This window comes from Copadichromis virginalis, linkage group LG4, assembly GCF_057382275.1.
Source record: "Copadichromis virginalis isolate Kocher_CV1m ecotype Utaka linkage group LG4, C_Virginalis_male_GT1.1, whole genome shotgun sequence".
NCBI lineage: Eukaryota > Metazoa > Chordata > Actinopteri > Cichliformes > Cichlidae > Copadichromis > Copadichromis virginalis.
Genome location: NC_140621.1, coordinates 21,558,874 through 21,572,778, shown reverse-complemented (window position 1 = coordinate 21,572,778; position 13,905 = coordinate 21,558,874). Strand labels below are relative to the sequence as shown.

At 40.6% G+C, this 13,905-nt stretch overlaps 1 protein-coding gene across 1 annotated transcript; it reads left to right on the top strand.

The window, feature by feature from the left end:
- Positions 1-282: 282 nt before the first annotated feature.
- LOC146711364 (nuclear GTPase SLIP-GC-like) lies at positions 283-2,457 on the top strand. The gene is made up of 7 exons (XM_085454207.1): positions 283-333; positions 420-574; positions 684-801; positions 896-1,004; positions 1,070-1,200; positions 1,337-1,418; positions 1,522-2,457. The coding sequence occupies exons 2-7, from the start codon at positions 444-446 to the stop codon at positions 1,584-1,586; spliced, it is 636 nt and encodes a 211-aa protein (XP_085310333.1). The 5' UTR covers positions 283-333; positions 420-443; the 3' UTR covers positions 1,587-2,457.
- The last annotated feature ends 11,448 nt before the right edge of the window (positions 2,458-13,905 follow it).

Genomic DNA, 13,905 nt, shown 5'->3' with positions numbered 1-13,905 from the left:
ATGAGGTCAATAGTGTGGGAAAATAGAACTGATATAAAGAATAGACAGAGGCAGACGAATGATGACAGACTTATCTGACTGAACTTATCCAAAACCTAATTCTCTAAAATGAGTAAAGAACAATGTTTTGTTTTACTGCTTTAAGTAATGATCTTTCTTTTATTTCAGGTTGATCTGTATGACCTCCTTGAGGGAAAATTAAGCGTCCAACTTAATGATGTTAGAAAAGCAATTGAAAAAATTACAAAAGCTTTTGAACAACGCCTAAGTGAGGGGGTTGAAAAATCTCTACATTTATGTGTAAAAAACCTGAAGTCCTTCTTATACCCCAGTGTATGTATTTTAATTACAGTTAGATCAAAACCTTACACTTTGTAACCATGTGTTTGAAAAATGAAATAGAAATTGTTTTGTTTCAGAAAACGAGTGGCGGAGCTTTTCACATGACGCTAAAGTTTGCAGTTAGGAATGATGGCGTCCAGAAACCAAAAGGAGGGAAACAAAAAGACCTCAACATGATATTAGCGTCTTGTTTGACTGAAAGCATTGATGAAAAATTCAGAAAGACCTTCCCGTGAGAATAATCTAATTCTGAAGAGCACCAATATGTACAACAATACATGTATACAAATCGCACTGTATTATAAGCTTGCTAACACTGCCATTATTTTTGCCACATTCAGAAACAACCTAAAATGTGGAAATTTCAATGGGGCCATTGATGAGTTTTCACTCAGCACTGATTCATTGATTGAAAAGTACAAAAATGTCGAACTGCAACTGACATTTCTGAAGACAGAGGTAAAAGAACTTCCCTAATCATTGACTTGTTAGCTTATCTGTTATTAGAAAATCATCTTTTCAATAATGTTAATCCATATTTCATGTTTCTAAGGAAAAAAAAGTGAAGACAAAGCTCAACAAAACCATCCTCGCACAAAAGAAATTCATCTACAACAGTTTGACAGAGACAATCAAGAATAACATGAAAGAATGCTATAAAGGTAAGAAAGATATGAATTAAGGTATTTCTATTCAACTGTGCATGACAATTGTTGTGTCCTTGTAGAAGCAGCAGCATTTACAGGAAAAGGCACCCTGAAGAGGATGAGGGACACTATTGAGAGACATGTGGAGTCAAAGAAGTACATGTTTGAAGATACAAAAAATGTCATGCTGAAGCAGTTGAACGATTTGAAGGTTTGTTACGTATGTACAAAAATGCCCAATCAGTCTTGAAGCACATATCAAACCAAAAGTTTGTCTCTTGTCCAGTTATTTTTGGATTCAATAGTTGCCTCTGTAAAAAGTAACAAAGTTTTTGATGATAAATTAGGAAACTGTCCTGACGACACTGGAGGAAACCATGAAGAAATCCATTAAACACTCACTCAAGACTGAGGCCTGCTTACTGCCAGGTAAACAAAAATATATAGTAAAGTATTTATGTTAGCATTAGGAATCCTCTCAATACAAATGGTAACAATACAAGTATAATAAATACAAATGCTTTGTTTTTAGATGTTTCAGAACATCTTGAGGTGGTGAAGAAACATTATGATGAACTTTATGGTGGTCAAGATTAAAAAAATAACCATACTGGGTAAATATTGAAATCTCACAAATTGTTCTGAGGGCTTTGATCATGAACTCTTTGTGCTGATTATGTTATGTGAAGGCTGATGTACAGGCAGGAATGGTGGCAAGAAGGACCCAATGTGCAGACACTCTGAGACAAACTTAAACTCAACTTTATTGCTGGATAGCAAAAAAGAACAAAAAAAACTAACTAAACTGGAAAACATGACCTAAGCATAAACAAGCAGAACACACAGCATAGTAGATTGCAAACAGGAAAACACAGGGCTTAAATACACAGAGGGAGCAATCAGGGGATTAGAGACAGAAGGGAAACACAGCTGGGGCAAATCAGGGCTAACGAGACAGGGGAAGCAAAACCTGATACATTAACCTGAGACACGGACTTCAAAGTAAAACAGGAAACATAACACAGAGACGCAGACTTGACAAGGGGATACAGCAGACAGGGGAGACAGAGCAACTAAGGAACGCAGAAAGCAGAACTCTATCAAAGAAACCAAAAGACTAGGTGTAAGTAAAGTTGTAGGAAATCAGCAGCTACTTCAGTCATCTCCCTGCCATTTTGCTCTTTCTGGCTTTGGAATTATTTGTCAATATATTACAGTTTGGGGTTAGGTTCAGGGTTGTTTTATTGTTGTTATTTTAGGTGTTTAACATTTTAAGCATTTCTGTGCATATTGTTGAATTCCTGCTTTGATTTTTGTCTTGATTAATTATCTCGGGTTTCCTCCCCTGATAATGCTTTCCTGTATTTTCTTCCTGAAACAGTTCATTCATGTTTAGCATTTACTTTCATGTTTCCTGTAATCTTATTTCAGTAATGTCGTTATAAAAGCTGACTGATTTTTAAAAATGCTCAGGAAAGGTACTTCAGTGCTTCCTTTTTTTACCTCCTTCAGTATACAGGATTAGGATACACTGAACCCTCCTTTGTGAAATAAAGATATTTACATCTCGTAATTTATAGTGACAGACAGTTGTTGAAGAACTAGGTTATAAAAACTAGGCTTGTGGCATAGAGCATTTAAATGTTAATTATAAGTGTTCTTTTCATTTTTATATTTTTTTATTTTGGCATAACAAACTGTTAGAGCCACACATATGTTTTGATTATTATACTGCTATAATAATATCTCCTCCTCGACAAGGATTTATAGAAGCTCTCTTGACAATTTATCAATTAATAAAGCTCACTAGTGGTCAGATTGTTTATTTTGCTTCCTGTTGGAGTCACACATCTGGATTTTTACTCCTCCACATTGTGATGCAGCTTTTATAATATTTAGTTTTCTTGCTTCCTTATGTGTACTGATTCTAAAAGAATGCATGTATTTGATATTGTATACTGTTCAATAAATCCAAAGTGCAAGCAAATTTTTTATTTTTTACATAAGATTTTTTTACCCTAAAGCCACCAAAAATTTGCATTGCAGGACCAACATATCGTGGTGTGAAAAAGTGCTCCCCCTTCCCGATTTCTTACTTTTTTGTGTTTGTCACCCTTCAGTGTTTCAGAACAGCAAACAAATAACAACATTAGACAAAAAATAATACAAGTAAACACAAAATGGAGTTTCTAAATGAAGGTCCCAAAAGGTGAATTCTCTCAACAGAAACGATAACATGGAGCAAAAAAATAGAGAAAAGGAGGATTACAAAGAAAATATTGACTGATAGAGAATATTAGATTGAGATTATTGGTATGATATCAGGCAATCAGATGGCCTGTGTTCAGCAAGTGGTTTAAGCTTTAAGTATTTTTCTTCTGACTAAATATGGTGTGTTCTGTTTGCATGAGGTTGTTTGCTTTGGGTGTGTGCAGTGGGTGGAACAGGACATTGGCTTTAATGTGGCTGGAAAAAGGAGATGGAGGACATCATGTTCCCAAATCATTTGTACTTCATATTTCAGGGAATCAAAGCAGCTGTTTGCCCATGCAAATATGAAACCTGGTATAACAGGGCGTGGTCTGCGGTGCTGCTGCAGGGGTGATGGATGCACCTGCAGTGGCATCGTCAATTACGCCTCGCCGGCTTAAAGTCTGTGCTCTCTCTGCTATTATTATTATTATTATTATTATTATTATTATTATTATTATTATTATTATTGGTGGTGGTGGTGTGTGGCTGGCAGCTGGAAAGATGAACGGTAACAGTGTGAAAAAAGTGTGCAATAAAAGGTGTTAACGAGTGTTTTGAACGTCGTCGGGTCGGGTTAATGCCACACCTGGTTATCCTAAACAAAAACTCTGAGCCACTGTCTGGCCACAGAGACTGGTACTGCAGTGTGTGTCTGTGATGGAGGGGATAGGTCTCAAAGTCAGTTCATCACAAAGGTGATCTGGTCTCATAAATGTTTGTAGGATAAGTCTAAATGTCTAGGCGCTTGGTTTTATACCCCTGTGACCATATAGGTGATTGAAACACTTTATTTCCTGGACATGACAATAATAAACCCCTTCAGTGTGACATTAAGTCACAACAGAGTTGTCTTGATGCATGCTGAGTCATCCAGGTAGGAAAATTCCAAAAGGTGGATTCTGTTCATCTGAATGTAGCGTTTTCAGTGGGAGAAACGTTTTGTCACTCATCCAAGGGATTTGAATTTAGATGTGTAGAGTTAGAAATGCTACAGAAAGTGTTGAAATTAATGCAGATACCAGAGAGTTAAATCAAGTGGCACATACCAAGGTTTTTTTTTGTTTGTTTGGTTTTTTTTAGAATAAAGAAGTTTCTTATTTGGATAGGCAAAAAGCTGCTGTAGATATCCTGGAGTACATACAAGTGATTTGCACACTAGTTTGACTAGACGTGGCCTAATTTTCCTCAAAACCAATGACGTCTTGCACCACCAACACCATTTATCATGCGTGCAAACGAGTCATTATGTGTGCAAATGATTTGAACTTGTCCTATTCTGGGATATCAACAGTAATTTTTTGTATTTGGATTGCTGCCTTCCTACACTGTAAAATATAACTTGTTGTTTCAACTTAAAAATAGGGCTGCCTTAAATTTTTAAGTTAAGTCAAGAAATAGAGTTTGTTCTTGTAACACAACCAATTGTTATCTTAATGAAAAATCACATGTTGTCTAAACTTTCGTCTTAGTTTAGGTGACTGAGATTTGTTAGTCAGTTCAACTCCTTTAATTGCAACACGTTCTTACTCCCAACTCGTCAAATGTGTGACGCATGGTTAGGCTCCCTCTGCTTCACTTATCGATGTGCAGGGTACCCCCCTCGCGTCGAGAATTGACGTGCAGGGTCCTCTCATTGAATACTATAGAGCTCCCTAAATGTTGCTTATTGACGACAAGAGATTGCCGCGGAAGAGCCTGTTGTCTGTATATATATTTCCAAAATCACATTGTAGTGACGTATACAGAACACAATAAATTATATTGTGCTACGGGGTCCGTTCTTCGTACCTCGCTTACTACATCCAAGATCAAATGACACATCCAGCCGCTCCTCTGGCTGCTGCTGTCCCTGTGGTTGGCGTACTTGTCAGCTATCGACACATTTTACAGTTGACAGCGTGCAATAACCCGGCCGATTCATTCATCTTTACACTACCTCACAATCGACTCAACGATCTGCTGCAAGGACCGAGCGGTGCCATCTAAGGACTGGATGCCACTGGAGGTGCCTAGAAAGGACGTTCTCAATCTGAAGGCCACCTGTTTCCTTGGAGGGTGCCAGCAGACCCAGCCAGGCTCCACCATCAGCCAGCAGGCCACAGCCAGGCTCCACCATCAGCCAGCAGGCCACAGCCAGCAGACCCAGCCAGGCTCCACCATCAGCCAGCAGGCCACAGCCAGGCTCAGCAGGCCACAGCCAGGCTCCACCATCAGCCAGCAGGCCACAGCCAGGCTCCACCATCAGCCAGTAGGCCACAGCCAGGCTCCACCATCAGCCAGCAGGCCTAGCCAGGCGCCATCATCAGAAATTCCGCTTCCGGGTCCCTCGTGGTGGCCGCCTCGTGCTCTCGCTTCAGTATGCCACCCAAGAAAGGCCCAACACCAGAGGAGGTTGAGGACATTAAAACCTCCCTCGGAGCGCTGTGCGGAGACGTGGCCGCCGTCAGGGCACAGCAGGAGCTGCTTCTGGGGCTTCTGGAGGAGGTAAAACAGCTACGCCTCCAAAATGCCAAGAAGGACAGACGGATCATGGATCTCGAGCGGCGGGTGGATGAGCTGGAGCAGTACACCCGTACGAACGACGTGGTCATCAGCGGTATTAAAATCAAGCCGCGCTCGTACGCGCGCGCGGTGGCCGGGAACGTCGGGGAGCCCAGCGACGAGGAGACCCGCTCGGTAGAGCAACAGGTGGCGTCCTTCCTCCAAAGCAAGGGGATAGAGATGGACCTGGAGCACATAGAAGCATGTCACTCACTGCCCAGGAGGAGTGACAGACTGCCGGCCATCATTATGAGATTTGTCAATCGGAAGAACAAGGTCGCACTGCTGAAACAAGGACGCAAACTGAAAGGCACGGACGTTTTCATTAATGAGCATCTGACACGAAAAAACGCAGACATCGCGAGGAAGGCAAGGCAACTGAAGAAGAACGGTAAAATACAACATACATGGGTAACAAACTGTAAGATTTTCATTAAGCTAAACGGGACACCAGAAGAGGCAAAAGTACTGATAGTGAGGAACATGGAGGATCTGGACAAGTATAACTGACACCAATGTATCAATTACACCAGGAAATGACATGGACACGTTGAAATTAGTTCTTCAACAGAAAGTAATTGATCTAGATTGTGAATATAAGGAGCATAGTATAATAGATCCAGAAATAGATTCTGAAAGTAACTTTCTCTCTTCTTTTGTTAAAAATTGTAATTATTTCACTCAGGAACAATATGAAAAAGAAATTAACCTAGACGGGAAGCTCTCATTAATTCACTTTAACAGCAGAAGTATGTACTCTAATTTTGATTTCATTAAGGACTATTTGCAACAATTTTCTCGCCCCTTTAGTGTTATAGCCATCACTGAAACTTGGTTCAATGTCGATAAAGGAATAGATTTTTGTTTGAATGGATATGATTTAAAATACATGAATAGATTAAATAAGGCGGGCGGCGGGGTTGCTATATATGTTCATAACTCTATAAAATATAATGTTGTAACAACTATGTCTATGGCTATTGATGGAATTTTGGAATGTTTGACTATTGAGATTATGAATGAAAAAAAGAGAAATGTTATAATAAGTTGTATATATCGGACACCCAGTTCAAGTATTGACACTTTTAATGAATGGATAGAAAAAACGTTTGCTTCGGTGAACCAAAAATTACTATTTATCTGTGGTGATTATGTGTTATGTCAAATGTTTTTTAAATCTTTCCTTCAGACACTATGATAAGTCAGTTTCTTTTTGCACAATTTCATCACACAATATCATTTTAACTGCATCCAGAAATTCTAACAGGGAGCAAAAAATCAAAGAAAAGAGGATCACAGTGAAAATATTTGGGGTGTGTGCAGTGGTGGCAGAGAACATTTGCATAAATGTGGTTGGAAAGAGGGGATGGAGGACATCATGTTCCCAAATCATTTGTACTTTATATTTGCATGTCACAACATTTGCATATTTCCTTATGCAAATATGAAACCTGGTTATCCAAAAGCAAACTGAGTCACTGTCTGACCACAGTCTGGTACTGCAATGTTTATGTGTACATGCGACCTCTTAGTGGTTGTAGGGGACATTTATTACATAGTGAAAATTTTATGCAACACACATACATGCATGAACTAATCATGTGATTCAGGTGTGTTGACCCAAGGTGGGATCTAAAACCTGCAGAGACATCTCGTGGACTGAGATTGCCCACCCCTGGGCTAGATTGTGGTGTGGATATGTGGCCCAGGCCCATAGAAAACAGGTCTGGCCCAAATCTGGCATCAAGCTGGCACTTCTGACTGACCAGTGTCATGGCACAGTGTATGTCAACCAGGTGTGGGGCATGTCTGGCAATGATGCCACTGTTTATGCGATGGCATGGCATACAGTGGGGCAAAAAAGTATTTAGTCAGCCACCGATTGTGCAAGTTCCCCCACTTAAAATGATGACAGAGGTCAGTAATTTGCACCAGAGGTACACTTCAGCTGTGAGAGACAGAATGTGAAAAAAGAATCCATGAATTCACATGGTAGGATTTGTAAAAAATTTATTCATAAATTAGGGTGGAAAATAAGTATTTGGTCACCTCAAACAAGGAAAATCTCTGGCTCTCACAGACCTGTAAGGTCTTCTGTAAGACGCTTTTCTGTCCCCCACTCGTTACCTGTATGAATGGCACCTGTTTGAACTCATCATCTGTATAAAAGACACCTGTCCACAGCCTCAAACAGTCAGACTCCAAACTCTGCCATGGCCAAGACCAAAGAGCTTTTGAAGGACACCAGGAAAAGTATTGTAGACCTGCACCAGACTGGGAAGAGTGAATCTACAATAGGCAAGCAGCTTGGTGTGAAAAAATCAACTGTGGGAGCAATCATCAGAAAATGGAAGACATACAAGACCACTGATAATCTCCCACGATCTGGGGCTCCACGCAAGATCTCATCCGGTGGGGTCAAAATGATCATGAGAACGGTGAGCAAAGATCCCAGAACCACACGGGGGGACCTGGTGAATGACCTGCAGAGAGCTGGGACCAAAGTAACAAAGGTCACCATCAGTAACACACTACAACGGCAGGGAATCAAATCCCGCAGTGCCAGACGTGTTCCGCTGCTGAAGCCAGTGCATGTCCAGGCCCGTCTGAAGTTTGCCAGAGAGCACATGGATGATACAGCAGAGGATTGGGAGAATGTCATGTGGTCAGACGAAACCAAAGTAGAACTTTTTGGTATAAACTCAACTCGTCGTGTTTGGAGGACGAAGAATACTGAGTTGCATCCCAAGAACACCATACCTACTGTGAAGCATGGGGGTGGAAACATCATGCTATGGGGCTGTTTTTCTGCCAAGGGGACAGGACGACTGATCCGTGTTAAGGACAGAATGAATGGGGCCATGTATTGTGAGATTTTGGGCCAAAACCTCCTTCCATCAGTGAGAACTTTGAAGATGAAACGAGGCTGGGTCTTCCAACATGACAATGATCCAAAACACACCGCCCGGGCAACAAAGGAGTGGCTCCGTAAGAAGCATTTGAAAGTCCTGGAGTGGCCTAGCCAGTCTCCAGACCTCAACCCCATAGAAAATCTGTGGCGGGAGTTGAAAGTCCGTGTTGCTCGGCGACAGCCCCAAAACATCACTGCTCTCGAGAAGATCTGCATGGAGGAATGGGCCAAAATACCAGCTACTGTGTGTGCAAACCTGGTAAAGACCTATAGTAAACGTTTGACCTCTGTTATTGCCAACAAAGGTTATGTTACAAAGTATTGAGTTGTATTTTTGTTATTGACCAAATACTTATTTGCCACCCTGATTTACGAATAAATTCTTTACAAATCCTACCATGTGGATTCATGGATTTTTTTTTCACATTCTGTCTCTCACAGTTGAAGTGTACCTCTGGTGCAAATTACTGACCTCTGTCATCATTTTAGGTGGGGGAACTTGCACAATCGGTGGCTGACTAAATACTTTTTTGCCCCACTGTATCTGTTATGGTCCTGAGTCTACTGACTCAGTGTTTTGTGTTTCTTTATGCTTTTGTTTATTCTCAGTATGTATTCTGTTATGATTTGCCATTTGTTAGGTTTTGTTCTGTGCCTCACCTGGTCCCACTTCTGTGTTCTGTCTGTCTTTGGTGTCACACTGTCTGTTTGTGAATCTGTCTGTTTAGTTCAGTGCCTTGTCTGGTTCTCTGTGTCTGAGTTTCCTGTTTTATTCTGAAGGTCCCCGTCTCATGTGAGTGTGTTCTATTTACGTTTCCCCTGTCCCGTCGGCTCTGATTTCTCCCAGGTGTGTTGCCCTCCTGTCTCTCATCCCCTGATTACTGCTGTGTGTAATTAAGCCCTGTGTGTTCTTCTGCTTGTTGCTGGTTCGTCTGTGTTCCACGGTGTCCTGTTCCTTGTCTGCGGCGCTCTGCCGCTCACCCTGTCATCTCAGGTTGGTTATTTAGTTTTCCCAGTTTAGGTTTCTTTAGTTTTGTTATCCCTCTTTGCCTGTTTTGCCACTACGCCACTGTGCAAATAAACATCACAGGCATTATCATCTACTACCTGCGTTTTGGGTCCTTTCTCCCTCCAACACCACACAGCTCGCCTCGGCAGCCGTGACAATGGCTGTATCCCAATTCAGGGTCTGCAGCCTTAAAGGCTGCATTTCAAGGCCAATTATGTCACAGTGGTGCGCCGAAGGCTGTCCCAATTCAAAGGCTGCTCGAAATGCGGCCCTCAAATGCGTCCTTCATTTCCCTGAATTTTAAGGCTGTGGCAGTGTAGACTTCGTGGTCCCATATATCCCACAATTCATAGCGCGGCAGTCGGTGTGGATAATTCTGCCGCAGACGGCAGAAGCGGAGCGGCCGAAGAGTAAACTGTGAAAAGTAAGTACTGAATATTATGTCACTTATTTATGTGCAAATGTTTAATAATGAGGAACATGAAAACATTACTGTTGGCCACATGTCGGCAAAGTTATTTGCCATTAGCGATGTTTGTACGTTCAGCTTTTACTTGCTTTTAAAGCCTTTAAAATATAATAATACAATAGTCGACCTTAATTTTACAGAGAATGTGATGATTTTGTGGATAATTAAAGTCAGTCATATATCCACAAACACAACAAGCTGAAAGTCAGTGATGCTGCTCGGTTTGCAGTCCTGAATATCACGGCACAAGCAGGATCCACTGCACTGTTAATGTTAGCTCTGTTATATTGCTGCCTCTGTTCGGTGGTGTCGAGCCAAACGGACTTTAACGTGTATTTGAACGAGCTGACGGTTCACTCGTTAAGCTGAAAGAAAGATTCTTTAATCACAGGAGTCACACATGTGTCCACTGTACCATCTGGGAACTCTTCTTGTTTAGCACTCGTAATAACACAAACACTAAATCCTCCTTCTTTTGTGCTGTTTTGTAGCAGTGTGTACACCTGAGACTGCCACCCGTCTGTCTGTCCTGCACTCTCTCTCTGTTTCTTTCTCTCTGATTGTGGAATAAAAGTATGAACATGTATTTATAAGTTACACTTGTGTTTGAATCCTGCAGCTTATCACACATTTGATTTCCATGTGTGACAACTGCAAGTGTCCAGAGTGAGGACAGACTGAGGGACCCACTGCTGCACATCATCTGTGAGGCTTTGCACCCCTGATGATCCACCAGGACAAACTCAGCAGTGTGTGAGGAAGAGGAGGAGGAAGAGCCAGCAGCAGCTGACAGATGGAGAGAATAAACAGACTGTTCCCTGTTTGTGAAGGACTGCTAGAAAAGTTTAAAATAACTAATTGTCTGTCCTGAATCAGTCTTATTAGGTAATGTTCAAATAATTTTATCATTCCAGTGTTTTCAGTGTGGGAGAAAGTACTCAGGGCCTTCAAGTTACACACTATGAAAGGCAGCAACAAGTTTAATATTCAGAAACCTAAAGTATGTATCTGCAGCAGAATGGACCTAAAAATAAATGTTTGTTTCAGTTCTGTGAAGCTTTGAGTATTTTGGATTAGTAGTACTGCTGTGTTTGTTGCATCATTTTGCTGTAATTGTTTATATGCTTTATATATTCTGAGGTAAGTTGATCTATAGTGTTACATCATATTCTATAAGGATGTTATGTGTTTGTATACTTTCTGTCCAGTTTGACCCATTTAGCAGAAGTCAGCCTGTTTAAGGCTCTGATATCTATTCTGTATGACTTAAAACAGTTATGACATGGTCTGATTTTCTCACCCAATAAAGGAATATTTAATACATCAGTCTACTCTTCATTCTCACAGTTATCACAGCTCATACATTTGCTTTTTACACATATATATGTAAGCATTGAGCCAAACGTAATAATGCCAACATACTGAAGGAACAACATTTGTCTCTTATATATAATACATCTATATATACACTGTCAAAGATACTTGAGTGTCTTTGAGTGAAGATTTAAGGTGATAGGACATATGAATAGCTGCAACTTGAATCTTTACTGAAGCTCCGTATTTGACACAGAGTTCACTCATATGTGCTGTACCAGTGTACCTGCACATGTGATGTGACAATAGAAGTGATTTGATTTGAGAGTTCAAACTCACTGCTGTAATAACTAATGATTAGTATAATAACTATAATATTGGCCATATCATATTTACACTGACTTTAGTCTCATGAACAACATTAACTAATTGTTATTTACTAGCTAATCTTTGTTCAGTACAGCTATGAAGCCCAACAATCATGTTTCACAGTCCTGTGGTCTCAGCCACAGATACTTATTAAATCACACAAAGCTCATGTAGGAACAAACAAACGAACAAAATGTGTTCTCTTTTCTGTCAACCACACGTTTCCAGCTATCATGGTTGCTAGGCAACCTGGGCAGCACGACGGAGGCTAGACCGTCCCATTTCACAAGCCTCACACTTCCGGCCTTAACGGTCTTTGAGTACGCGGCCCTTGAGGACCGTTGAGGCTGCGTACTTTAAGGCTGCAGACCCTGAATTGGGATACAGCCAATATCTGGCTCGATTTTGGTTTGGGTTATGTGGCCCATGCTCATAGAAAACATGTCTAGCCTGGATCTGGCATCAAGCTGGCACTTCTGACTGACCAGTGTCATGGCACAGTGTATGTCAACCAGGTGTGGTCCAGGTCTGGCAATGATGGCACTATTTATGTTCCTATTTTCCTATTTTAGTTAGAAGACCCAAATCCCATGTTGCAATACTATACTGCTATGGTAGCCAACGTTTCAAATGCAGGTTTGACAGTTTTCTGAGGTCACCTACTGATTGCAAGGTCAGTGGTTCGATCCCTGGCTCCTCCAGTTTGCATGTCAAGAGTATGAATGTAATTAGGAAGCACTCAATTTAGAGAAAGTGTGCAATTGGGTGCATTATGTATAGAGTGCTTTAAGTAAGCCGGGAAATTAGAAAAGTGGTAAATATAAGTCAGTCCATTCACTGTCTGGCACATTTTGTTATTACATGGTTTGATTAAGGTACACATTAGGGCTGACATCTGGGGCCAGAGCTGAAACTGTTCTGGGCTGCACACAACTTACACATGGCCCACATACCACGAAGTATGACGGCCCTTTGGTGGCCCAGATCAGGTTTGCCAGAGGTAGTCCACACGTGGCCCAGTACAGGACCACCAGTGTGGGCCAAATCTGGGCCACCAAAGGGCCGTCATTCTTTGCGGTATGTGGGCCATGTGTAAGCACATTGTGTGGGCCAGATCCGGGACATACCAATTTTGCTATGTGAAAGGAAGAAAACATACAGACTCAAACATGTATACCTATAAGATACTTATATACCAATAATACCTGTAAGAGATTTTAAGATATGAACCTAATTACTCAGTGTGTGATAAGGATTCTGAAACAAACATGTATTTGGCAAATGGAAACTTTCCATACCTTTTTGGAAGATTTGCATTAGATGGTTTTGTTTATTAAAACATGCACATGATCATAGTTTTGGTTTCTGTTCATCATCCAGGCATTCCTGTTGCAACCTTTCTGACCTTGCTTTATGTGTGACATAATTGTGATCTTATACTTGGGGGGTTTTTTGTTCTTTGTTTTTTTCTGTTTGTTTGTTTTTCTTTCTTTTTGTAGCACATGAGCTACATTTATTCTTCACAAAGTTTATTATACCTATTTTTTTTTTTTTTGGACCAACCAGCAAGTCTGTCAGTGTAAACACAGCTTTTGAAGAGGGCACTCTGATTTAGCTTTACTGTCAACTTAACAAAAATAATACGCAAAAAGATCAATATATCTTAAGAGCAACTCTGTTAGTTGGAAATTGGAAATACAAAATAATAAAAAGGTTATAAAAAAACAAACAAATCAAAATCCTGAAAACATACATTAGATTTTCTGTTTAAATGTGCTTCAACTTGATCAACAGCAACTCTTTCTGCTGTTTAAAAGACAATAATGATTCACTGGCTATAGCAGGTGAAGTTGTCTCATGCTTTCCAACGTTTTCATTGAAAGCACTTGTTTTTCCACCAGTTTATTCTTAGGGAGAGCTATTATGTTCTCTTTTAAATGTTGCGGTTGCTGGTGAATAGTAGGAGAACAGGAAATACTAACAATGACAAAGTTACCTTCCCAGAATTAGCTTTACTTAAGTAGTTACAATTCAGTTATGCACAAATAAT